Source organism: Balaenoptera physalus, assembly GCF_965194825.1.
Source record: "Balaenoptera physalus genome assembly, chromosome: 1".
Lineage (NCBI taxonomy): Eukaryota > Metazoa > Chordata > Mammalia > Artiodactyla > Balaenopteridae > Balaenoptera > Balaenoptera physalus.
Window position 1 is genome coordinate 194,304,897 of NC_138882.1, and position 26,449 is coordinate 194,331,345.

General features: G+C 58.7%; 1 protein-coding gene across 4 annotated transcripts in view; it reads right to left on the bottom strand.

The window, feature by feature from the left end:
* Positions 1-7,868: 7,868 nt before the first annotated feature.
* PRDM16 (PR/SET domain 16) overlaps positions 7,869-26,449 on the bottom strand; it is a 326,525-nt gene continuing 307,944 nt past the window's right edge. For 3 of the 4 annotated variants that reach the window (XM_082463679.1, XM_082463678.1, XM_082463681.1), the window contains 7 exons: positions 25,801-25,970; positions 25,066-25,143; positions 19,463-19,632; positions 18,987-19,161; positions 14,945-15,175; positions 13,878-14,052; positions 7,869-12,690 (listed from right to left, as the gene is read on the bottom strand). In XM_082463679.1, coding sequence (XP_082319805.1) covers positions 12,556-12,690; positions 13,878-14,052; positions 14,945-15,175; positions 18,987-19,161; positions 19,463-19,632; positions 25,066-25,143; positions 25,801-25,970 — 1,134 coding nt within the window. In that variant the 3' untranslated portion in view covers positions 7,869-12,555. The remainder of the gene's footprint in view (positions 12,691-13,877; positions 14,053-14,944; positions 15,176-18,986; positions 19,162-19,462; positions 19,633-25,065; positions 25,144-25,800; positions 25,971-26,449) is intronic. The other variant, XM_082463680.1, reaches the window with a different exon arrangement.

Below are 26,449 nucleotides of genomic sequence, written 5' to 3' on the forward strand. Positions count from 1 at the left end.
CACACGGTCACTCCTCTTGTGCCCCAGGTAGCAAATGGTTGTTACCTGCTATTAAGCACCTGCTGTGTGCTGGGCCCCCGCCTCACCTTCTTGAATTCTTACAGAAACTCCCTAAGGTGTCAATGTCATCATCCCCATTTAATCCAGAGGTCAAGTGTTTGTGCTTTGTCACCTGGCTCATGAGTGGCCCGGCCAAGATGAGAGCCCAGATCTGTCTAACTCCAAAGCCCAGGGCCCCTCTCATAATTAGGGACTTTTTCAGGTTTCCAAACAGGTAAAGAATTTTTTTAAATGCGTGTTATCTGCTCCAATTGAGAATTCAAAACATTATAGACATTTTGGCGTGGATACATCTCCCACCATAATCAATAGAAATCTGGACAAAACGACTAGAAGCAACCGTTTTAAGCATTGGACAACAGGTGGCTGAGAAGAGTGGGGGGAAAGGAGCCAATGAGGTGAGCCCCACGCCTGACCAGCTTTCTTCTAAAAGGCAGAACCAAGCAGAGCACAGTGGCTTCGCTGAGCTGAGGGGACAGAGATGGGGTTTGGGGAGGCCGAGGGGACTGGGACTTGTGGGCAGAGCCCTGGAGGGGAGGCACTGATGCCGAGAAGGATCTCCAGCCGAGTCTGGTCAAATGCTATGCTGTGCGTGTGTAGAGTGGGATCCGGGAAGCCAGGTAAAGAACAGCTCCTAGCATTCACATGGGCTGAGAGACGCTTGAAAGCCAACTACCAGGATGACAAGGCCTCGTGGACCCCATGGCATTGGATGGAGATCAAAGAAGGCTACTTCTTGGGTGTAGGGTAAGCTAACCTTGGGGTGAAGGCTCTTCTACACCTGACATGTCAGAGCTTTGAAACAAGACTCGCAAAGACCAGGCTGGCCTCCAAGTTGTTAACTGCCTGTTAGCACAAAACTCAAGATTCTTAACAGAAGGCCAACAAGATCTAGGGTCTCAGCAATTTTGCATTTATAGCCTCCAGCACCCAATTAAACGTTACTAGACATGTGAGGAAGCAGGACCACGTGACCAAGCAGAAAAAGCAGCCAACAGAAAGAGACCCAGAAATGACGTAGATGATGGAATTAGCAGATAAGCATTTAAAACAGATATTATGATATTTAAAATGGATAACAAACAAGGACCTACTGTATAGCACAGGGAACTCTGCTCAATATTACGTAACAGCCTAAATGGGAAAAGAATTTGAAAAAGAATAGATACATATATATGTATAACTGAATCACTTTGCTGTACACCTGAAACTATCACAACAGTGTTAATCAACTATACTCCATGTAAAATAAAAAGTTAAAAAAAACCCCAGATTTTATAACTATTCCGAGGATATAAAAGGAGCCTTGACCATAATCAAAAGAGAAAGTGTAATACTGATCAAATGACAAATCTAAAGACAAAAATATACAAGATGTGAAAATTTAAAAATGTACTGGATGGAATTAGCAGCAGATTAGACACTACAGAAGGAAAGATCAGGGAACTTGAAGACAGGACAACATATGCTATCCAAACTAAAGCACAGAGAGAAAAAAGCCTGGGAAAAATAAGCAGAGACTTGCTGATCTGTGAACTGATATCAAGAAGTCTAACTGTATGTGTAATCAGAGGCCCAAAATGGTGAGGGGGAGAACATTTGTTAATTTAAAAAGTGGCTGAAAATTTTCCCAATGGGATAAACCCTCAAGCCCACAGATCCAAGAGCCTCAATGACCTCAAAACAGCACGAATACAATGAAAACCACACCAGGACACACAACAATCAAAGGGCTAGAAACCAATAATAGAAAATCTTGAGAATAACTGCTGATCCATATCAGAAACACTGCAAGCTGAGAACACCGGGACATCTTTAAAGTGACGAAGGAAAACAAAACTGTCAGCCAAGATGTCCATTTCTAGCAAAATGTCTTTCAAGAATGAAAGTGAAATCAAGACATTTTAGGACAAAAGCTGGGAGAATTCATCACTAACAGACCTGCACTACCATAAATGTCAAAGGAAGTTTTTTGGGCCATAAGAAAATGATAAGAGATGTAAATTCAGGTCTGCACGAAGCATAGAAGCCCACTGGAAATTGTAAATATGTGGATAAATATGACAGATTTTTTTTTCTGTGTGTTTTTTTTTAAAGATTTTTTTTTGATGTGGACCATTTTTAAAACATCTTTATTGAATTTGTAACACTATTTCATCTGTTTTTTTTGTTTTGGGTCCTGAGGCATGTGGGATCTTAGCTCCCTGACCAGGGATCAAACCCACACCCCCTGCATTGGAAGGTGAAGTCTTAACCACTGGGCCGTCAGGGAAGTCCCTCTATGTGTTTTAAACAGATTCTTTTCAAGATAATAGACTTTTTAAAGCAAAAATAATGACAGTGTACTATGGAGTTTTTAACATATGTAGAAGTAAAATATAATAAAAACCCAAAAGACAGGAAGAGAGCATAGAAATATACAGTTGTAAAGTTCATATATTTTACATGAAGTGATATAGTGTCACTTGAAGATAGATACTGATAAATTGAAGATAAAGCCTAATCCAATACTTAGTAATAAAAATCTCAGCCATATAAGAATAGAAGGAACTTGCTCATCCCGGTAAAGGGCATCTGCAGCTGACATCATACCTGATGGTGAGAAACTGAGACTTTCTCCTCCATCTCTGGAACGAGGCAAATGTGTTCACTTTCACCACTGCTATTCAGTGTTGCTCCTGGCCAGAGCAATGCGGCAAGAAAAATCAATAAAAGCATACATTTTGGAAAGGAAGAAGTCTAACTGTTTCTCTCTCTGTCTCTCTGTCTCTGTCTCTGTCTCTCTGTCTCTGCCTCTGTCTCTGTCTCTGTCTCTCTGTCTCTGTCTCTGTCTCTCTGTCTCTCCCCCATCCCCCCCTCTGCCTCCCTTGCTTCCCAGAGGAAACCACTACTTTGAATTTGGTGTTTATCCAACTCATGCATGTTTTTGCTCTTTTCCGACACATGTGTGTCACCATAAATAGTCTACAGTGTGGTTCCTTGAACTTCTAAACTCTGTAAATTGCAGCAGGCAGAAGGCCTGTACTCATGGGCTCCATGCTGGATGGGTCCTGGCAGGGCTCGGGCAGCTGAGTGTTGGAGGTTGGGACCACCCCAGATGCCTGCAGCAAGGCCAGGCTGGGGGCCCCGAGCTCGCCCTGGGCTAGGCCATAGGCCCCCCTGCTCCTTCCACCCCCTGATTCCAGCCTGGACGCCATGGGGGAAGGGCTCCTCCAAGGGCAGGCTGGATGGCCTGGGCGCGGGCACAGCGGCGGTGGGGACGAGCCTCGCCAGCCTGGGCAGCAAGTGCTTGAAGGTGGTCCAGGGCCTCCAAGACTTTGAGCTTCGTCATGGACCCTTTCCGCAAGGCGGGGGTGGGCGGGACACACTGTTTTCGAAAAATCATTGAATTAAGCTATAATGTACATAAAACAAGATTGCCCCTTTAACATGTACAATTAGATGAGTTTTAAACAAATGCATAGCTGCGTAAACACGATCGCGATAGGCAACACTACATCACCCCAGGCGGCTCCTCATGCCCTTGGCAGTCAAGCCGCTGTCCCCAGCCCCAGCTCCGGGCACTCAATGGCAGCCTCCTCGTTCTCGTGCTCGGGGATCCCGGCGCCTGCAGCCTCCTGCACGGGGCCTGGTGGTGAGCGCTGGCTGCGAGTTTTGTTGGGTGCATCAGCAGTGGCTCCTTTACTGAGGAGTGGAATTCCTTCCTTGGGTGCCCCACAGATGGTTTTCGGAGACAGACTATACAGACGACGGCCAGCCAGACATGAAAGAGGACTTAGACCTCTGCCCCACGATGGACGGGAGACAGCTCAGGCAGCTAAACCAGAAGCCCCAAACCAGCCGGCCAGATCGGCCAGGGCCTGGTCAGGTCAGGCAGCTCAGTTTGGCCCCTGCTTCCAACTCAGGACCAGCCAGAGAAAGCCAGGTGTGACCCCAACTGATCCCGTGGGGCACCCCCATTATAGTCAGTGCCTGCAGATCCCCCAGGCCCTCAGCCCCCATCAGGGCACACCCGGAACACCCCCCTTTCAGCCATGAAGCTCCCTCACTCCTCTGCCCACGTTTGAGTCTCTGCAAGTGCAGGCCTGGCCACGTCAAGCTCTGAGTAAATGGCCTTGGCCTCTTTGCATGGTGGGGGGGTCTCCCTTTATTTCCACGGTTTACATGCTCACTCACCAGTGGATAACCTTCGGGTTCTGTCCAGCTCAGGCTGTGATGCATACGGCTGCTGAGAACAGGGACACACAGAGGTTTGTGTGGCGGCATGTTTTCAGTTCACTGCCTTTTAGAGGCCGCCTCCTGCTCTGGATCGACTCTAAGGCCTGGTGGGCTCAGGAGTCCGGGCGCCACAGCTGGATCCCAGGAGAGAAGAGCTGACCCCTCCCTTGGGGCTTTGGGTGGGCCCAGGCCCTCTGCGGGGCCTCAGCGGGCGCCCGGGCTTCCCCGCCTTGTAGCCGTGGAATTCCGCCCTCTCTGCCCTGGAACTCTGGAGCAGAGCCCGCTTCCCTTCCCTGCACTGGGTGTGAGTTTGGGGAGGGGGCTGCCAGGCGGTGTTGAGCACAGCACTCTTTCCCTCACGGGGGCCGCAGCCCGGGCTGTGGCTGGAAGCCGCCGCCCACCCCAGAATCCCCCTCTGAGCATCTTCTTCTCCTGGGCGCCTCTCTCTAGTCCCTTTGTCCCCCAAAAGCCAGCCTGCGTCTGGCCATTTTACCCTGAATTAGGACACTTCTCAGTTTTGGGGAGACTTTTGCTGTCCTGACACATAAGTTAAGGATTCTCAGAATAGCTTCTCTGCAAATAACTGACAGTCTCACTTGGCCCAGAATGAATCTGAAGGGGAATTCAAAAGCATCTCTTTTCCCAGAAAACAGATTTCTCATTGACACATTTTTCTCCTGTTGATTTTTTTCCCCTTGTTTCCCAAATGGAGCTTTTTCCTCGATCCTTTGTGCCAGGAGCTGGGCTTCAGGGAGACAGAGTCTGCTTGTCAGCCTGTTCTGTGTATCTCTGCTCGCTTTTCCTCTAGGGTCTCCCGACAATAGGGCTCTTATCAGACAGGCTCGTGTCCCGGGACGCTCCTCTCCCCTCAGGGGAATATGGAGAAAGGCTGCTGGGCTGAACAAAGGTGGGAGGGCTGGTGCCCTACGGCAGCCCAGCTGGGAGCTCGGGGAGGGTGTGACGGGGTGTGCTGGAGACCAGCGCTCAAGCTTTTGGAGGTGTGGCCATGCATCTGTTCTGTGATTTACATCATTTGTCCTCCGAGAACGGAAGTGTATTTCCCGAAGGTTCTCTGTGCCCGGAGCTCTGGGGCGAACCCCACATCTGAACACGGGCTTCAGATCGCAGGATGTCAGTCACACCAGGGAGGAAATCACCTTGAAATGTTTACCTGATTCCCCCAACCAATCCCTCCCTGGGAACATGTACTTACTTGACTGCGTGAAGAAAGTAAAAAGGCTCAGTGCCCAGATTTAGGTCCAGGAATCCTGTTCCAAGATCAACTGCAGTTCCTTCCCTTTGGCGCCTCCTGGCACTGCTGTTTAGGGACACAAAGCCTTTCTCCCTCCCGTTACCTCCTCAGAGTATGTTCAGACCCCTCCGGAGGCACTGGAGTTCCCAGAATCCATGTTGAGTGAGGGTCCTTACAGCAAACCATCCATCCATCCATCCATCATTTGTCCATCCATCCATCCACAATCCACCCACAAATCCATCCAACTACCCATCCACCTATCCACCCATCCATCATCCATCATCCATCCACCAACCATCCGTCCATCCATCCGTCCATCCATCCGTCCATCCATCCATCCATCATCCATCCACAAATTCATCCATCCACCCATTCATCCGTCTATCCACCATCCATCCATCTGTTCATCCATCCATCAATTCATCCATCATCCATCACACATCCATCCACACATCCATCCATCCATCCACGCATCCATCCATCCATCATCCATTCATTCCTTCATTTCTTTGTGCAAGCTGCCTTCTACTGAGTGTTTCAAGCCAGGCTTTGGGGATGCAGAAATAAATCAAGTCACTTTCCATCTTCACAGTCCCCAAATCCAGTGCATGTAAGAGTTTCTGACTCTGTGAACAGAGAGAGGCTAAGGGGCTCCTGCATGTTCTGGGAGCCTGAGATGTCATCCGTGGGGGAGACTCTGGACCCCAGGCGCTTGAAAGCCATGGAGAGAAGGGAGATGCCCCCCGATTTCTGTTTGATATGAAATCTTGTTTTCTTCCTGCCTTAAGCGTCTGGGGGAGGACCATGGGCCGTCGTGGCGTGGGTGGGTTGTTTTGTCAGAGAGGCACCTCATCGGGCCTCTTTGGGTGAGGAGGGTGCCGCCCACCTCACCTCTGTGCTCTGGGGAGGATCGGCCACTGGTGTGAGAGTCCTCGGAATTTGAGAGCCACCTCCTGTGGCTTGAGTGGGTGAGGGTGGTGTGTAAAGGGGGGATGAGGAGCTTTGGGGATGGAGAGGAGACCGGGACTGTGGGCCAGGGAAGAAGTCACCTGTGGGATTGCTCAGCAGTGAGTCAGCAGTGGAGGTCTTGCTTATGAGCAGGTGTCAGGCAAAACAAATGTCACCTACGGAAGCCCCACCTGGAGATGCTGGAAGGCCAACCACCTGCGTCGACTCTCCAGGGAAGCTGCCTTTGTCGTGATGACCTTCCACCACCCAAAACTCCCAGCCGAGGGTTTTCCAGACATGCCACCTCCGGCCTGGCACCCTCCAGGTGTGTCCACCTCCAGGCAGGGCTGCCCCTGAGCATGCCTGTGTTGGAGGAGCGCGGGGTGCGGGGAGTCTGCCAGCAGGAGGTAGCAGGCAGGAGTCCGGGAGAAGTACAGGGGCCCGGGCCGGGGTGGGGGCTATTTGTATGGGGCAGGCGAGGCTGGCCCAGAGGCTTCAGGCCTAGAGGACACCTGAGTGACACTAATTAACCTCTGTGTCACCAGAAAGTAGAGTGGAGACACCCGTGGGTGAGAGGGTTTGGGGACCCCCCCGGGTGGTCCCACAAGGCCTAATTCAGCACGGAGCATTCGCTCTTTGTAGTTTAACGATTCAAGGCCTCTCGGTCAGACCAGAATCAGGTTGGGGGGCCCCTGTGAAGAAGGTCCCCAAGAAGGAATACTCAGAAAGAGGGGTGCCCTGAGGGCTAGGTCGGCTCCCCCTGCAGCCTGGGCATTTGCTCAGCCTCTGTCCTTCTGGCGACCGCCCGTGGGGCAGGCTCAGTCCTTGTTTGGGGGCAGTGTGAGGGGGGCAGGCCCAGCTGCTGTGGAGGGCTGGCTGGAGCGGAGGTCCACTCTCAGGAGGGGCAGATTTGGGGCTGGCCTTCCACAATGGGTTCCTCCACCACCAACAGGCACTGGACAAGAGTTCATGGGGGCAGCCTCTGGGGGCAGGCACACGTGAGGGTGGGCACGCCTGGGGCAGGCACATGTGAAGGTGGGCACACCAGGAGGGTGCCATGCCTGGAGGTGGGCCCACCTGGAGGAGGACACACCTGGAGGACATACCTGGAGGTCACCCTGCCTTGAGGTAGGCACACCTGGAGACCACCACTCTCACTGCAAGGCCATCCAGGGTAGTAGTCGGTGCCCTCTCTGAGCTTGTTCTTTTCTGGAAAACGGGAACAGCAAGGGGACCTGCCCTGGCGGTGGTGTCGGGAAGATGGCACGGGGGGGTCTCCACCAGGACTGGTGGAGAACCCTGCCATGCCCCAACTCTCAAGTCCGTCGTCCCCCGCCCTCCCCAGAGGCCTCTGTTCTCCCTGAATGAAGCATGAGGGCACGGAGGCTTAGAAAAGCACACAGATTTATTGCATATCAATCTCATGTATAAATTCATTGTAGCATCGGAAAGATTACATTTGGTATACAGTCCTAGACTACAGCATCAACCTCAAAATCAGCTTCTCCTAGGCTTCATCTTAAAGACATTTCTCTACACAAGTACATTTGTCTTTATCACAAGCATCAAAATGAAATCTGCAGAATCGCTCTCTGAATGATTCCTACACTTGGTGTCTTTTTTATTTCCTTCTCCCACAGCGATTTCCGTATGAATTAAGAACTGCATCTTCCGCGTGGGCAGTTCGGGACTTCTAGTCTTGAGGATGTAGACCCTAATCACATATTCAATAAGTGCATCTACGGGATTTTCCTTTTTGTAAAAATTTCACGAACAGACACGATAATGACTGCTACACACGAGCCATGCACAGTTTACTTAGAACAGAAGCAATTTACAATCGGGGGACGTGGGACACACACCAGCCTCCTTCTCAATGGTTTTTTAAAAAAACATTATATGAAAACCAGACATTTACATTTGATTTCTTTTTCAACATTATATAGCTCTAAAAGAAAAAAAAAAAAACAGAAACCGAATCTGTAATGTAACAGTGGTGAAGGATGCATGGACCCACAGGTTTGGCGTGTCACCAGCGTACACATACAGATGCTTTCAGTGCCGTCTTCTGACACGGGGCTCAGCTTCCCTCGTCTGGAACAGAACAGAGGATGCAAAATGCACGGAAAGGAACCTTTAGGGTTACTTTGTTCACAAGTGAATTGCACATTTGGAAACTCAAGCTGCCTTTTCATTTCATCTTCTTTTATGTTTTTCCAAAAGTGGTAATATGAATCAGTGACAGAAAAGAAATAAAACAAAAACACTGGAATGGCAGGAGAAAAGGATCGCTCCTTGGAATAACGCGAGGACGTCTTAGTCACAGTATCACTCATTGCTACAGAGACACAGTTTCATGGCTTTTGAGACCCGGCTGACCTCCACCGACCAGGAGCAGCTGTATCTTCGCGTCCCCAGCCGGGAGGGGAGCGAGGTGCCCGGCTCCCTGTCCGTCCCCCTACCCCGGGCAGCAGTGCGGGGTGCTCTCGGGGGGGGGTGCTGCCCCTCGCCCCCCCCCAGGACAGCACAGTGAATACAGCTCAGTAGATTTCAGTCACTTGGGCGGGCGCGCCGGGGCCCAGGGGCTGCATACTCCAGTGCTTCGAGGCTTCGGGGCTAACACGAGGGATGTGTATTCAGGCAAGTGCTTTGTGAACTGAGGAAGCAGCCAGGACAGAGAAGGCCGAGGGCCCTCAGGGTTTCCAGGGCCAATCAGGGTCGGGACACACTGGCTGCACCCTTGGCTTTGTGCAGGAAGGCCACGCGGGCCGGGCCGGCTCTCAGGCTCACCCCATCCACTCATCCGCACCCCAGGGTCCCAGGCCGGATGCAGGAACGCACGCCCCTGGGTTCAAATCGGGGGGCTTCTGGGTCCCGCTCATGAAGGGCTGGCTGGCCAAAGCGTTGGCAGCCCTGGGATCCTTCCTACCCGATGGTCCTGGGAATGAGAGGGTGTCGGTCCACGGGGGACTGGGGTTTGAGGGGCGGAGGAGGGAAGGGTGAGGAGGCTTCCTTTCCAATTTCCATTTGGGGGTAAGTGTCCACAGTCCAAAGAGGGAAGCAGTAGAGGCTGGACCGAAGGGCCCTGGCCCCCGGCACACCTGGCCCAGTGGGACACCTAGTTCACAGCCCTGACCCTGGCCACCCGGCCACGGACACAGTGGTCAGCCAGCCAGCTGCCTGCTGCGTCTGCGCTCCGAAGCTGGGATCTCGGAATTCTCCAGCCCGGGCTCCCTGGCTCCCAGACCCCAACCCCAGAGGGTCCCCCGGCACGTGGAGGCGTCTGGGCCTGAGCAAGCGGCTGGTGCTGGAGCCCGGGGGGCAGAGAAGGACCGGAGAGGGGGCAGCTCGCTGTGGTTGGGAGCAATGCTAAGCTTCGAAACCGGGCTTCACGGACACACCAGGCATAGGAAGTAAGTGCTCTCTTTGTCCAGGGGTACAAGGGCAGACCGCCCCCCCACCCCCCAGGCCTGCCAAGTGCTCAGGCCAGAGGAGAAACTGGGCTTGCTCTAATCGTTTTCAGAGGGACAAGAAAATAGGACTTAAAATGTGCAACCGGGGTTCTTGGGGAAGGGGAAGAAAAGAAGGAAAGGGAAGAGATAATGTTTACGAAGATCGCCCGCAAAAGTCCGACCGTGACGGTCACAGAGAGGCCAGAGGTGAACGGCAGGGCCGGGCCGCAGGGAACAGACCCTCGGGTCTCCCCCAGCCCAAACGTCCTGTTCTGCACTGAGAGAGTCATATCGCAAAAAAAAGCACACACCTTATTCTTTAGCAGAAGAAATCATATAATTTGGGTTTACAGAAATGGGGAGTTGGTATCTGAGGTTGACTTTTCAAAGGGGTCCCATCTCGACGGAGGGGAAGTTGGAAATCCCTACACACCAGGCGGGTCTGGCCGAGGCGGGTCGAGGGTGCCTACGAGCAGGTGTGAGCCGTTGGGTCTGCAAATCGTCACGGGTGTGGCCGCGGCCCCGCTCCTCCACCAGTAGCTTCTCCGGCTGCCCCGGGGCGACCTTCCAGCCGGCGCCCACGTGCGAGGTGCTCTGAGCCTGTTACCTCGACTGGATCTGGGAAAGGCCAGAGCCCTTTCACGGGGACCCGCAGGTCTGTGCGCCCCCGGGGACTCCCCACCGCAGGTCTCCAGCGCGAGGCTGGACCCCCAGTGCCCAGGTGGACGATTGTCTTGGCCTGGAGTGGCCGGACAGTTGGCCACTCCGTAGCCGTTTGTATTTTCACACTTTTTTTAGGGCAACTTGGGAGATTTTTTTTTTTTTTTCCTCTTCTTCTCAGGATGCTATTCTTCTTTTTATCTTCCAAACAAGAAAAGAAATAAATAGAGCACTTGTCTTAAATGCAACTGAAACTCAAATTTAACAGAAACACATGATTGTCTGGAAAACGGGCAGCAGGATTTGTTGGGCGGGGGACGCGGGGTATTTGGCACATTCAAAACCGCCCCACTCCCTGGTTGTTGATCACACATCACACGACCTTATTACACGGTTTTGGTCCTTCTCTAGATACTTATATTAACATTATTTCTTCACAATAAGAACGTCTAATGCCAAAAATACTGTTAAGGAAGAAATAAAATAAGAAAAGAAATGAATTAGAAAAAATTACAAGTTATATACAGATTAAGGTCAATTCCATCAGGGAAAACAAACGATTACTCGAAATTGGCCCCTATGGGAATAATTTAAAGCCCATCCGAGTGGAGAAGTAGCCTGGTCCCCGGGGAGGCGCCGTCCCCACGGGGCTCTGCTGCCTTTGCTCTTTGCGGTAGGTCGCGTCTGGACGCCCTTCGTTCTGGAGCCGGGTCCCGCCCGCCAGGAGCCCACACAAAGAGCGAAGTGGCAGTCGTGTCCTGGGGTGTCAGGTGCACGTGGAGCTTGGCGGCCTGGAGCAAGGGAGCCTTGGAGTGTGGCCCCCGGTGGCCCCCGAGGAGGCCCGCTTCCTTCCCCTTGTCCGTCTGACCGGGGGTGGGTGAGGGTGAGGGCTGGAGATCCGAATGTGACCGGCAGGCCCTGCCTTCTGAAGGACGGTGGCGGGCGGGCTGGCGTGGGGCGGCCGAGGCACAGCCCTTGTGGGGAGAACATCAGGGGCCCAGCTACCGCTCCGACCGCCCCCATACAATTGGGAGTCCGGGTGGGGGCCACGGGCACGAATCACATGGCACACAATGACAGGCACATTTCCGAGTCCCAGCCTTGGGCCAGCCCAGGACACCGTATCTGATTCCCGGGCACAGTCTGCAACTGCTCGCGGGAGTCGGCCCCCCAAACTCAGTTCTGCCCGGGGGAGGGGACCCCAGAATCACCTTGGCTTTACAAATACGGTCAGAGATAGAAAATTTCTCCGCATCTACAGTATAAAGAACACCCCTAAACGCAGTGCTGGTTCCCAGGCAGGTTTGGGTTTGCAAATAAGCTGAGATTTCAAAGCAATGCAAAATTACTTTTAAAAAACAATTGGCAAGTCACTTTTTGATTTTTTTTTTTTTTTTAAAAATACTGTCTATTTTTAAAACCACATGCTTAAATAGACTCTGTCGTCAATAAGATTACCAAAAGGGTCATTCTTGTAATTTTCATTATAAAAATCATCTGGGCGATTCCCTCTTTAGAGCACACCCAGCTGTCCGTTCCCTCTCGAGACACCACGCGGGCGCCTGGGAGCGGCCCGCCGGCCTCAGCTTGGGGTTCAAATCCCGCCCTCGCCCACGGGCTTGACTCTGCGAAGCAGCCCCCCTGCGCTGCGCCTGGACACTGTGAGCTGAACCATCTCGAACGCCGTCCTCAAGACCAATTCTTAGAGCCGGTGAAACCCTACGACGGCTCCAAGGACTCCGGGTTCTGAGTTTTCGTTGGAAAAGTTAAAGTTGAACCGTGGCGGGGGGCACAGACGCTGAGGAGAGGTCAGACGCAGGTGACAGGGGGTCTCCTCGGCCCCGGGCCGCTCCGGCTCCCCGAGGCCCTGGCCTCCATCTTCCGCAGCTGGGATTTCTGTTGGGACGTCGGGGGCCTGTGGTGGCCTCGCTTGGACTCTGACCCCAGCCCTTCCTGGGGAGGTCAGAGGTGGTTGATGGGGTTGAAGGCTCCGGACTCCGGCGTGGCTCCCGCCATGTTCAGCCAAGCATCCAGAGGGCTCTGGGAGGAGGTGTGGAGAGGAGCGTCCTCGGAAAGGGACAGCATCATTGCGTACGCCTGGTGGGAGAGAGGGCGGGGCACACCCGCGACGGGCAGGTGAGCGGTGCGGCCAGGGGTCCTGCAGACCCCAGGCCGGCCCCGTCCCCTCCCGGCCTCCCACCCGCTCTGGCTGGCCTCAGCTCCAGAGGTAGATGAGGGCAGAGGCACGGGGGGCCGGCCCACAGAGGAGGAAGGCGCGGTGGGAGGAGCTCTGTCAGGCGCTTGTGCAGAGTGCCACCAAGACCCTCAGCCTCTTTGGGGCACATCCCCCCTTGCAGTCGGCTCCGTATCCCCTGGTGATCAGCACGCGTTCCCAGGCAAGCGTGCTCTTTGGGAGGGAATGGGAATGCTGGTAGTTATCGCTAAGACCCTGTCAACGAGGCTCAGGCCCTGGCTGGTGGCGCCTGTCCCCTGTGGGTGACCATGGTGGCAGCACAGAGATATTATGGGGAAACGATGTGCAGTGTTTCTGAGACGTGCCTCTGGCCTGGAGCCCGGCTTAGCCCACAGGGCGTGAGTAGACAGGACTGGGGGCCGCTCAGGGCAGGCGGGCTGGGGGGATGTCCACCCGAGGTCACGCTCCGGACAGCATTAGTAAAAAGACGAAGACAGACACGCAAACGGCTTTTGCTGAGGCTCAGGTGGGCTGCAGAGAGCTGAGTGAAACCCCGAGCCCCCCAGACTGGAGAGAAGCAGGAGGCAGGCTCCTGAGACACCTATGCTGAGGAACGAGACGTGCCCAGCCAGCCGGGTGCCCGCTGACCCCGTCACAGCTGCAGCTTGCAATCCTGACCCCCGACGGGGCAGCGTCCCTCGAGAAGACCCTGGGCTATCGTCATCCCTGCTCGGGTAGAGGCAGAGGGAGGCCAATGCAGCCACGAGGGCAGGACACCTGCTGTGGACGCCTCCCTCCAGGGACGCGAGGACGGGGACCCACGTGTCCGCGAGCATTGTGGGGGGAGCGCCCCCGTGACGGTCCCGCTTGCGCTCATCTGCCCTCAACCTCTCCCTGCCCCACCCCGCTTGTGGGCAAGGGCCGTCATTTGGGGGTCTCTCTAGCCGATGCAATGGGCACGGGAGGTGTCCCCCAGGCAGACGTGGGATGGCCACAGCGAGAGACAAGGCTGTCCCTGGTGGAGGGGCCGCGGCTGCCGCCTGCCCTGCAGCCTGGGGAAGGTGAGGGGTGGGCTCTGGCGGGTACCTACCTGGTTCTTAGCCTGCCTGTACAGGGTCTGTTTTAAAGTCTCAGAATCTAGGGTGGAATTAAGCACATCTTTAACTTCAAATGCTTCCTCAGCTGCTCTGCGGAGATCCAGCCCCTTCCCAAAAGTCGGCATCGGCTCCAAAGCCAACAGACCTCCTGGATGCTCCTCAACACACCTGCACCAACGACCGGAGAGGGGCCTGCCGTTAGCCGGTCTGGCCTCTCGCCACCTCTCTGACGCCCCACGGCTGGCTCCGTGCCTGCATGCGCGCCACGGCGTCTCCACGGGCCACATGCACGAGGAGACAGACACACGGACACACGGACACCTGGACGGAAGCCACACGGATGCAGGAGAGCGGCGGAGGGAGGGCACGGAAGGAGGTGAGCACGTGCACACACTGCAGGCAGCAGGCAGGGCGCTTGGGTCTCGGCGGTGGGGGGCAGCCGGGGACGCCTCGGTTCCCGAGAATCTGGGCGGCTCTGGAGAGGCCCGGGGCTCCTGCTCCCCGGACTCAGGGCTGGGAGGAAACGGGCCATCTCGGAAAGGCCTCCGGGATCTACGGGCTTCCCCCAGGAGGATCTTGGAATGCCGGCAGCATCCCTGGTGCCGAAAGGAGGCGGCGAGCAGTCGGGACCTGGGGGACGTGGCTGTGGTCCACCTGCTTCCAGAACTGTGGGTGCTCTGCCCCCACCCCTCACAGCCCGCTGGAGGCCAGATGTCACCGCTCCGGGTTCTTCTGCACGGCCGGACACGGCCCGTGGGTCCAGGACCAGCTCCCTCTCAGCCTTCCCCTCCCCCACTCTGCTTCCAGGCCTGGGGAAGCGTGTGTGTGTGCGTGTGTGAGTTTGGGGGGCTGGGGCCCTGACCCCCTTTCCTGGGGCCCGGCCTCCCCCTTGCCTGCACACAGAAGTCCCTGCAGTAGGAACGCCTGCTGGGAAGCAGGGTGAGCCCCGCTGGGTGGATGGCAGGTGTGGGAATGAGGCCCCCCGCAACGGTGCTTGGCCCCGCCCCCGCCCCTGCCCGGGTCCCCCGGCACGCGGGGCCCCCGGAGGGCCGGTGCCCACCTTCGGGTGTGGTCGAAGCCCACGGCCAGCGAGGCGGGCGGCACCTCCTCCTCCTCCTCCGCGTAGGCGCCCTGGGGCTCAGGGGTGGGGGACGCGGTGTCGTCCTGCGACCTCCCCGCCAGGCTGTCGTCGTCCTCCAGCTCCTCCTCCTCGTCCTCCTCCACGTCCTCCGGCTTCCCGCCGGCCAGGCCCGGGCACTGGGGGGCACCGTCCAGGTCCTGGACTTCCGGCCTGAAATGACATGGAGGGAGTCGGCCACAGACGCCCGGAGGCCAGCGGGTCTGCTCCAGCGGCTTCAGCTCCTCCGCCCTCCCTGATGGCCCCCCCGCCCCCTGCGAAGGCAGCCTGCCCGCCGCGGTCACTGAACCCTCAGAGCCGGGGTCCCGAGTGGCTCTTCCGCACCCTCGGCCTCGGCTGCCATCCTTGTGGAGGGAGTGACTCAGGCAGAGAAGGGTGACTGCCGAGGGCCGGGCAGGGGCTGGAAGGGGACCGCTCGGCGGCAGGGCTCCTGTCATGCCGGTGTGGACACTGGGCTACTCAGGGGTTCAGGGAAGGAAGCCACGGCCGGCCTGGTGGGGAAGGGGGCTCTGGGCTTGGGCACCGCACAAGGGGCGCCCTCGGGGAGGCTCCGAGCACGGGAGGTTTGCCGGCCCAGCCCTGATGGATGCCTGCTCCTCCCCGCCCGCCGTGAGGGCACGAGGACAGGGCGGCCCCTCTGCAGACGGAGCGTCTGGGATCCAGGGTCCCCGACCATGCGGACCGGGCTGTTGTCAGCGATGGAAACCCGCCAGGGGAGTCTCTCCTGCAGCCCGGACCCCACCTCATCTCCCTCGGGGTCCCTGCAGCCGGGCGAGCCTTTCCCACCCCGGGTCCTCATGACTGAAAACGGAAAACAAGCAGTGAGGGAGAGGGTGCGCATTCTCTTCAGAAAATGTCACCAGCTTTGTCTGGTTCGTCTGCAAGGCTGTGACCAGGGGCTGTGGCCACAGGTGGGCTGGGCCCGAGGCCATCTGGGCAGGTGTCCGGCACGTGGGCAGAGGGGGGTGGGGAGGGCGAGGCACAGGCTTCCTGAGCCCGAGTTCAGAGCCCCCGGTCCCCACTCCTCCTGGACCTCACACGGCCCACGGGAGTCTGTCCACTGCTGTCAGGGGACACTCGGGGTCCCGCTCGGGGCACCAAGGCGAGAGGATACGTCCCCCCCGAGTGGTCACCACCTCCAAACGCAGAGAGGGTGGGGGGCCGGGCTGGGCTGGGGGAGACCCCGATGGCCCTGCTCTCGGCTGTCCGTGTCTTCACTTCTCTTTCCACGGGGAAGTATACGGATGCTGAGAGCTGACCTGACCTCCAGGACGGGCAGGACCCCAGCACGTTTCCCTCGTCACCGGGTGCACGCCCGTCCACCGCGGTGAGGCCCCCAGAGCCAGTTCCTGCCTCCCACTCTGGGTCTTGGCAGGGTCCCCTTGGACAGGGCTTGCCATCTCGGAGCCCACGCCCTCCCAGGGATGTGAGAACAGGCCCCACGCTGAGGGCTGATGCACAGCGCAGGTGGGGAGCCCTGGGCCCCGGGGCTCAGATCAGCGCAAAGCCCTGTGTGTCAGTTTAGCAAACCTGAGCTCGCTGTGCAGGTTTATACATGAGCCTCTCTGTAGGAGCAGCAGCCTTGAGCCTTTGTCTCTGCGTCCCCAGCCCCGCCCTGCATAGAGGGTCTGCGCGTTGGTGGGAGGCCTGCATCAAGCACCAGAGCTCACTGGGTGGGTGGAGGGGCGGACACGGCAGGGACAGAGCGGGGGGTCTGGCTGGAGACGGCTTCGGACAGAGAGGACACCAGGACGAGTGTCCAGGCCTCCACACAGCTGCCTGGGGCGGGGGAGTCTCCCCGAGGCCACCGTACCAGAGCAGCACGGCTGCGGCTCAAACAGCCATCCCTCCCTGTCCTGGAGTCTAGACGTCCCAGATCCCGCTGTCACAGGGCTGCTTCTCCTCCCGGCCCCTCCCCTGGACTCCAGTGGTCTGCTGGCGACGCTTGGGACTCCTTGGCTTGTGGACACATCACCCGATCTCTGCGTCGTCCTCACACGGTACCTCCCTGTGCGTGTGTGTCCCAATCTCCCCCTCTTCTAAGAACGCCAGTCCTATCGGATATGGGCCACCCGGCTCCAGTAAGACCTTATCTTAACTAATTACAACTTAAGACCCTATTTCCAAATAAGGTCACACTCTGAGGTGCTGGAGCTTAGCATTTCAACATAGGAATTTGGGGGGGGACAGGATTCAGCCCAGGAGTTTCTGGGATTGTAGGGCCACGAAGCCTGGCAGGCCCTGAATCCTCACTGACGGTCAAGAGAAAGACGCTGGTTCTGGATGATGTTAATATTGGCCCCTAACAGGACCGCCAACATCCTAACGCTTTCCGCACATTAGCCGACAAACGTCAACCGCGACCGTGGTCTCCACTTCCGACGACGACGTGCAGGCACCTCCAGTGGCCCCCGGCTCCCGGGACGCAGCGTCAGCAGGAGGGGCCAGCCGAGGGCCTGGGTTGGCAGGGTGGCTCTGCCCTGGCCTTCTGAGGGACGTGAGGCCAGCCTCCTCTGAGCGCCACTGACCCCCGCCCGGGGGCCCTGGTTGAAGTGTTCTGCTCCGTGGGGCTAGGATGGTGCCGTCCCCTCTTCCCTCTGGGGACAACTCCTCTGTCTGCTGGCTCTCCTGGAGCGTCCTCCTCGTGGCTGCGAGCTGGGCCTGCCACCCAAGCCTGAGGTGTGGGAGCCACCCCGGCACGGCCGCCCACCCCAGGGAGGATGCCCCGGGCATGTCTTTGTCAGTTCTCATCTGGCTTTGCCCTGGGCACAAAGGGAGAGTCTTTAACAGCCAGGACGTGCCTCGTGGCCTGGCCCCTGGGTGCTCAGGTCCGTGACTTTCTCTGAAGGCGGAGATCACAGAGCTTGAACTACGGCAGCTCTCAGAGCCGTGGGGTGCTGTGTGAGCACAATTCCGCACCCCGCACGCCGGGAGCGGATGGCAGGGGCTGGGTTCCCATGAGACCATAGCATGCGCCCAGAGCCAAGGATGGACGTGGGCACTTTGCTGGCTGTAGAGCAGGCAGGGCTGCCCCCAGGAGTGAGGTCTCCACTGCCAGCCAGGGCTCTGGGATGCGCAGCCCGTGGCCAGCCTCTCCCACGTCCCCTCCTCTGAGCCCACCCAGGCGCCAGGTGAGATCACCTTCCCGGGCATAGATTCAGGACTTAGCAGAGCCAGAAACAGTCCAAGTGTCATGTCATGCCCATTTGTAGATTTGACAGGTCTTTTTGGTGCCCCTGCTCTGCCCCCAGGGGCACCAGTGATGTGGGAACAGACAGGCTCTTGGGGAGCTGGATGTCCTGGGGGACCCTCGTCACCTTGCTGGGGATGGGTGGGGAGGGACCCGGGCCCTGGGGCCACAGAGCCACAGCCCACCCACTCCTCTGGGCCTCTGCAGAATTAGGGGAGCACATCCCTGAGGACTTGTGGAGTTTGGGCATCTCTGATTCTCTGCCAGCTGAGCCCTGGGATGGGGGTTATGCAGAATATCCTCCGTATCCTTGAATTCCCAATTCTGCCATTCTTCTGCCTCTGTGTGTGTGTATTTAAAGGGGCAGCACTCTTGCTAAGAAACCTTTTGTGCCTCGGATTAAATAAGAATGTCCTGGAGTTTCAGAGGCGTGGCAGATCTTGTGGCAGGAGCCGTCGCCTGGCCCATGTTTGGCTGCACGTCTCTTAACCGTGAGGCCAAACTGTGCCATTTAGGCCTCTGTGCTGGCATTGCACTGAGTGTGTGACACACGCCATCAGGCCAGGGCGCTTGTTCTAATCACCCTCTGCAGGTGGAGAAACCGAGGCAGAGAGGGGGCTGGGACGGACACTGGCTGCAGAGCCCACGGGCCTCGCCCTCTGCGGTGGGCCTGGGGTCCCTGGTGCTGGGACGGGGGACCCTGCTGTGGGCGTGACCACACAGGTGACCATGCAGAGCCCAGACCTTCCTGGGGCCCCGGGATGGGTTTCTTACCGCTTGTCTGTTCGCGTTGTTGCTTGGTTCATCTCGCTGTTGGCAATAAAGTTTCTGATTTCTGAGAAATAGGAGTCTTCCTTCTCATCTAAAAGTGCATGGTGGTCCGACTCGGAGGCGGGGGAGGAGGTGCTGGTCCCCAGGTGGTTCGTGAGGACCCCCGAATGCTGGCTCACTGCAGTGAGGGGGGAGCATGAGAGGAGGGCGTCCCTCAGCTGAGCCCCTCCCTCCACGGCGCACCAGTGACGGGGCGGGCAGCCAAGCAGGGTGTGCATTTGGGGCGGTCTTAGGGAACCCACTTCTTAGGAAAACCCAACAGGACGAGATTCTCCTTAATGAAAGTGGTCTGAGGGGTGACTGCAGGCTTTCCCACAGAACTAGCATGTGTTCCCTTCCTGCCCCCCTCCCCCCGCCCCTCCCCCCGCCCCTCCCCCTCCCCCCCTCCCCCCGCCCCTCCCCACCGGACAGACCCCCACCTGGAGCGTGCTCGTGCTCGTGCTTCTTCAGGTGTCTGTCCAGGTTGGTCTGCTGCCCGAAGCAGCGGTTGCACAGGTGGCACTTGAAGGGCTTCTCCTTGTTGTGGATGTTCCGGACGTGCCGCTGGAGGTTGGAGGAGATGCTGAAGGACCGGTCGCAGTACTTACACCTGTAAGACACGGCGCCTCAGCGGAGCCCCCGGCCTTGAGGAGACCCCCAGGCCACTGGGAGGCGGTCCTGGCAAAGCTGCCCCTGGAAGTGGGGGCTCCCCCCCAGACCCCTCGGCGGCGGATGGTGTCGGACTGTGCCCTGAGCAGGCGGGGGAGACCCTCTGGGGCCTGTGCCCCTGGGTAGGCAGCACCGGGGCCCTCCGGGGTCTCCCCTCATCTCTCGCCCTCTCTGCTGTCAGGGTCCGCCCAGCGCAGAGGCCAGGGCCTGGTGGTCCACGGCAGAGGGCGGCGTGCCCCCAGCAGCCTCAAGGGGGCACCCGCGCACCAGGAAAGATGCTCCTGGCAGGTTTTCCTGGGAAGGAGGAGCCCAGACCCGCTGCCTGCAACCTTCCTCCCTGGCGAAGAACCGCACCCTGGCCTGGTCCCGGCCCCTCTTCGCAGGTCCCTGGGCAGACCGCATCTCCCTTGGGGCCTCAGCTGGCCAGTCCATTGACAGGGCGCGGGGGCTGCCCCAACTCTCTCGAGCATCCTTCACTGACTGCCCTGAGGTGAAGAGGGCTCCCAGCCTCACCCCGTCAGGTGGCCTCCGTCCACGGACCCCCTTCAGTGGGGGGTGCCCTCAGCCCCTCTGCAGGGGCACCCCCTGCCAGGCTGCACGGCACGCTTGGGAAATTAGAAAAAGACGCTCTTTCCTCCAGATGCTTCTGTTGTCAGAATACTGTCGTGACCCCCCAAGTTTACCAGAGCAAAGCGCTTTACTGACGGGAAGTTGCCATGAGGCACGATTGCCACGTGCAGGTCCCCATGGGTGTGGGGCCTCGTGCGGGCACAGCCTTCACGACCACCCTTGGTGGCCCCGAGGGCAGGGAAAGAGAGGGTGATTGCCAGGGGAACTGACAGCGAGGGCCTGAGCGACACCGGCCCTGAGAAGCAAGCAGAGAGAACGAGAGAGAGAGAGAGCCGGGCCGGGGCACGGAGGACCCACGGCCGCCAGCTCTGCAGACACTGCCACCTCCTCCTGGCGGCAGGAGTCCCGGCCAAGGCCGTCCACCGCTCCCGCCCGCTCTGCACGTCCAGCTGGGCCATGGCAGAGGCACTCCGGCTCAGGGGTCTCCAGTCGCACACGTGTGCGTGGGTCTCAGCGTCTTGCACACACGTGTGGCTATGTGCACGCTTGCGGGTGCGTGTGCAGTGTGTGTGCACACGTGTTGGTGGGCACGCTCGTGTGCACCTGGCCTCAGAACTCCTCCCGGGATGCTCATGCAAGTCTCAGAGGCACAGGTGCACCGAAACATCCACCCCTGTGCTCAGGTCTCTTCCTGCTTTGGAAACGAGCTTCCACGGAGCGACAAGCTGAGAGGCAAGCACGGCAGAACGCTGACTGGCCGAGCCCTTCAGGAGGCAGAGTCTACGCAGCCAGTGCAGCGGGGCATGAGCTCGGGACATTAGGTTCACCCAGAGGGCGTGGCTGGAAGGCGTGGGGACCTGTCCTGAGGACGCGGCCTGGCATTCCTACAGGGGCCAGTGGCCGTGCTCCAGCACAGCGTACTGGTCACGAGCGCTCGGTCATATGCACGGGGACGTGCCTGAGGACGCTCTGGGGCCCTGGCCTCCTATCTGGGGACGGGCTGGCGGGGACTTTCCCAGTGCCGCCCACCCAGAACCCGAGGTGCCCGCCTGACACTTGACATTCAGAGGCTGGCCCTGCCTGGGGAGTCTGGGCAACCTCAGTGTTCCCAGGGCCCCCGAGGAAGGAAGCCTGAGGCCCCCACTAGCCGCCGCCGGGGCCCAGGAGCTGAGCTTTCCCTGCTCGAAGGGGTGGCAGCTTTATGAAGCTCTGTCCTGGTAGGTTGAGAGGCTCCAAGTTACCCCCACCTCCCGTCCTGTGGGATAACCCCTGGGGAGAGGGGCCCAGCTGGAGGGAGCCCCTACGGCTCCCCTGGTGTGATTCTGGGGCTTCATTTACTCAGTTCCCGAAGCGTCCAAATTCTGCCTGAGGCCAGGCTGACGCTGGCTCCCTCCACAGCAGACGGGCTAAGAGCCGTCCGTGATCTGCACGCTAACCCCCTGGGCTCCTCCTGAGCCGCGCTCAGCCTTCTCTGCTCCTCGGTGCCAGGCCGGCCTGCTGGGCCAGCTGAGCTGCCTCCGGGCCCCTGGGCGTCCCTGGGACGTGGGGCCTCGGTCCTCCCACAGCCTCGTGACTTGGACCCACGTCCTGGCTGCCAGCACCGGGAAGGTGGCTATCTTGTCTTTCTCAGCCTGCGGTGCCAGAGCAGCTGGGCTGGGGCTCGAGCCCTCTCCCTGGCTGGGCTGAGCAGAGATACTCGGGTGTCCTCTGACCTGGCGCTCCCCTCCCAACAGCCCAGAAAGGAGGATTTTTACATCCCAGCCTGCACAGTCTCGCTCCCCCACTCTGCCCCCGGCACACCCCCGAAGTTACAGAAACCCTCCACCCCCAGTGGTGCCAGGCTCGCCTGTAGGGCAAGTGCAAGGCCAAGCTGGCCCCAGCCCGGGTCTGGGCGTTTGCCCCCTGCCTGTCCAAGAGGCTTCACACGGGCTGCGTGGTGTGCCCGCCTTGGTCTACACAGGTGCCTGCACGCTTAGCCTTCCTTCCCTGTATCTTTGGAAATTCAGGGACCCACTGCAAGCTCCACCAGCGGCCGTGCATTATCCCAGAGCAGTGGGAACCCTGAGTACGAAACAGGATTGGACGAGGAGCTCATCACAGACCTGAGACCTCCCACCCTCAACCTCTGCGGGGCTGGGAGGGGCTGGGGAGGGCAGCGACGCATTCAATTTGGTCACAGAGTCCTGAATCTGGCCCTCTCCTGGTCCTAATCTAAATAAATGGCCCAGAGAAGTACATTTGAAATTTAGAGGACTGGTGAGCCCAGGGCTGCGAGGGAGCCGGGCTCTCAGAGCAGCTGGGATTTGCGTTGTAAATAAGCTGACAAGTGGCTAGTGAAATTTATGGCCGTGCTGTATAAAATAACACTCCATCGTGCTCCAGCAGGAGTGGGAGAGCAAAGACCGGCTGGCCACGGCGGCGGGCAGGAAGGGCCTTGAGGGGACCTTGCTGTGACCGCATCTGCCGCCGCCCTGGGAAAGCCAGCCGTGGTAGAGACCCAGCACCACGTGGGGGGGGGATGTGAAATGGCCCTTGGGGGGCTGGCAGCGTCCTCCCCGGGACCCAATGGGGCCACACCAGCCATCACAGGGAGAAACGCCTTTGGTCTTTGTAAAAGCCGGGAAAGGAAAGAAAGAAGAGATTTTGAAACCCAGCCCTAACAATAAAACGAGCAAAGAAAGGACACCTATGGGCCACCCGTAGCCCCGACGGAAATGGTAACAGGACCTTGCTGGGTGCTTTGACTTAACACAGTTAGCGAGACGGGGAGCCAGGGAGGAAACGCACTGCAGATGGGGAGGTGAGCATCCTTAAAGCCGGAATCCCGGGTCCCGCCAGGAGCCCATGGCCAGTCCACGAGCGCTCGCATCCAGAGCGTGACTCGAGGCCCCCCACCCCTGGGCAGCAGCTGGGGGGACCCCTGAGCACGGCGGCTGCCAGGACAGATGAAGGAAGCGGCCCCCCTCGTTCCCAATCCAATTTTTATATCTCTCCTCCCACATCTCAATAAGCCCTCTGTGCTGGAGCTTGAAGGAATGTGTCATCAACTGCCCCTGGCCCCGCAGCTTCACCCAAAGATCTCTAAGCCAGGACACGGGCTGGGCCGGGCAGAGGTGTGACCTCCTCTCCAGCAAATGTATCAGTCACACTAAGGAGTCTGTCTTTCTCTTGCTTGCGAGGGGCCCCTGACAGCCGGGCCTGTCCTGGCACACACGCAGCGCACACACGTGGGCTCCGGGCAGGCGGCGGGCGGTTTTCATCAGACCTGGCCTGGGCCGGCAACGGGCTTCTGTGGACAGACCTGCACATTTTCCTTCTCCAATTCAAGCCCTTCCGATTCACAGAGTGAGCCCAGAAGCCTCAGTGACGTCACAAGCACAGTCCCACACCCCGAACTCCTCATCGTAGGCTGCCTTGAACCAGACGTGGTCAGGATTTGCAGCGCAAACTTTCAAAGCAATCATTGTTACCCACGTCGAAACTCACAGATCGGAAAGAGCAAAAGAAGTCTATGATAATTAAACCCTTCTATAAACACGGCCCCGACCCCCCAGGGGCTCTTACACGCAACACTGTCCAGAAGTTGGTTCCCTTACAGAAAACACACGTGGCTCCTTTTCAGGGAGGGAACCAGGCCACACCAGCCTCTGTTAAGTTGTAAGTCACTTTTTGAGGGGAACGGCGGGCTGTGTGTTGTGGGCAGGCCGAGGGCACTGAACAGACGACGTGAGCTGACGCTTACCCGGCCAGGACAGGGCATGGTGACTGTGACACTTGCAGGAGCCCCGTGTGGCCGCCCGGCCGAGGGATGGGGACATGCCCCCCATCTCCAGGGCCGGTGGGTGACTCCCTGCTCTGTGCGGCAGCCAGAGGACAGGAATCTCATGTTGCCAACTTAAAACCACACCAAACCCCTTACTGCCGATGGCTGCTGTTCACCAGACAGCCCAGGATGTCGTCCTGGCATTGGGACCAAGATTTCCCCAATTTGCCTCATGGTCACCATCCCCTGGGACTCGCAGGGTCCCCCTGGGTGGGGTCCCCAAAACGCAGGGCACTACCCTCAGCTCTCTTCCTGCCCGACAAATGCCCCAGGGACCAAGAGGAAAGGCCAGAATGGTAAACTACCATGGCCATGATCTCGGACCCCTGGCAGGTCAGGGGCGTCTCTAAGCCTGGGGCTCCAAGTCTTTGAAATGGGGTGATGCCTCCACTAGTTGTGAACACGAAATGCACTGGCTCTCACACCCCCCATGCGCTTGTGCTCACACCTCTGCAGGCAGGAGCCCAGGCACCGAGGAGCGAGGTTGGGGGCAGAGGCGGCTTCCGTCCAGGGCGGTCAGGGGGATGTAAGGAATCCCTCAGGACGCCCCAAGCTTGGGCGGGACCCGAATTTGCATGGAGCTCCTTTTCCTCTGAGACCAGCCCACCCCGCCTTAGGCGCTTGCCCTGGTCCCCTGCCCAGGGCTAGGTCAGCTATGGCTGACGGCCGTGGTGAGGTGAGCGGAGGTGGGCTGGGTGGTGGTGAGGCTGAGGCCTCCCCCGCCAGACCACCCCTGGGCCTGGCTTCTCTGCTCCAGTCGACACCCCCGCGGCAGGTGGGAGGGCTGCTCCTGGGCACCCTTCTGGGTCAGTAGATGGGAACCTGCCGGTAGCCTAACCTTTACAGCGCCCCTGGGCGCAGGATGGCTGAGGGGCCAGGAGGGAGGGGCGCAGGAAGTGAGCTGGTGCAAGCATGCTGGCTCCCACCCGCTGCCCGTCCTGCCCGCCAGGAGCCGGCACCCCCTACCGGGCGGGCTCCTACCTGTACGGCTGCTCCCCGGTGTGCGTCCTCAGGTGTCTCGTGAGGTTCGCTGATCGGGGGAAGATCTTGCCACAGTACCTGGAGTGGAGGGGCGGGGGAGGGATGCGTGAAGCAGACGCGGCGCCAGAGACGCGGGCGCCCAGGTGCTTTCCTGTACTGTTTCTCCCACACCTGGGGGCCGGTGGCCCGGCTGCACACCCTGCATTTCAGTCTCTCCTCAGCCCCGGGGCCCAGCGGAGCCTCACAGAGGAGCTGGACTTGCACCACTGAGCAGACGGCACCGGCCCACCCTGGCCCGCTCGGGGCCGTCCCCCCGCGACCCCCCCGCCGCCAAGCAGTTTCTCAGCCCCGGAGCCCAGCCTTGGCCGAGCCGGCAAGGGCCGGCCTGCACGAGCCCGTGCACCTGGGGACGGACCATCTCTCCCCAGCAGTGGGCTCCCCACCGGCCCCCAGAGCTGTGGTTAAACACTGACCGCGGCGCCTCAGCCTCCGGCCTTGCGAACTCCGACCGGCTGGCCAAGGTCGCACTTTCTTGCGCTCACGGGAGCACAGCTTGGTGGGGGGCAAGTGCATATCTTTGGGGAATGACGTCAAGGGGACAACGGGCCATCGGTTGCTACCACGCTGTACCCTGGCTGAGACTGAGAGCTTTCTCCTGGAAGTGCAGGCTCACGGGCCGGCGTTGCACCTGTGGCCGCTGTGCCGGGGCCGCCCCAGGGGCTCTCGGCGTCTCACCTGCACGTGTAGCGCTCCTTGCCCTTCCTGAGGATGGGGTCCGAGAGCGTCGGGGGCGGGGACCGGAAGTTGAAGGGGTGGGGGGGGAGGGGCTGCAGGGAGCCGCCAGATTCCGCCTTCATGGCCGCGAAGCTCTCCAGCTTCTCAGTCATGGTCTCGATGGCTGACATCTGTTGGCAGGAGAGCGGGAGAGACTGTGGGGCGCCCCCGAGCCGCCCCCTCTCTTGACGCGCGGGAACCCGCCCCCACGGGCATCTGGGGGTCCTGGATGACTGAGCACATCACGGGCCCCCAGGGCAAGGAGGTGGTCACTGGAACCCGTGGCCTCCTCCTTCTTCTTGACCACTGGGCTGGGTTCCTTCCCTTTCTGCGGCCAGCCCTGCTCTTGTCCTTGCCTGGAAGCCCCTCACAGTCCAGTGTCTAGGCTGGGGGAGCCGCCACTGAACTTCCCCAGCCAACCTGTGCTGGCTGAGACGTGGGTGATGCAGGCTGCCGACACTCGCAATTACACAGCCCTTTACTTTGAAACAAGCCAGCAGGGCCCTGCTGGCTCGACCCCCGGCCAGCACTCCTGATGGCTAGTTTGGGTTAAAGACAGAATTACATCCATTTTTTTTTTTTTTGGAGTGGTAAAAAATTGATAGCTACC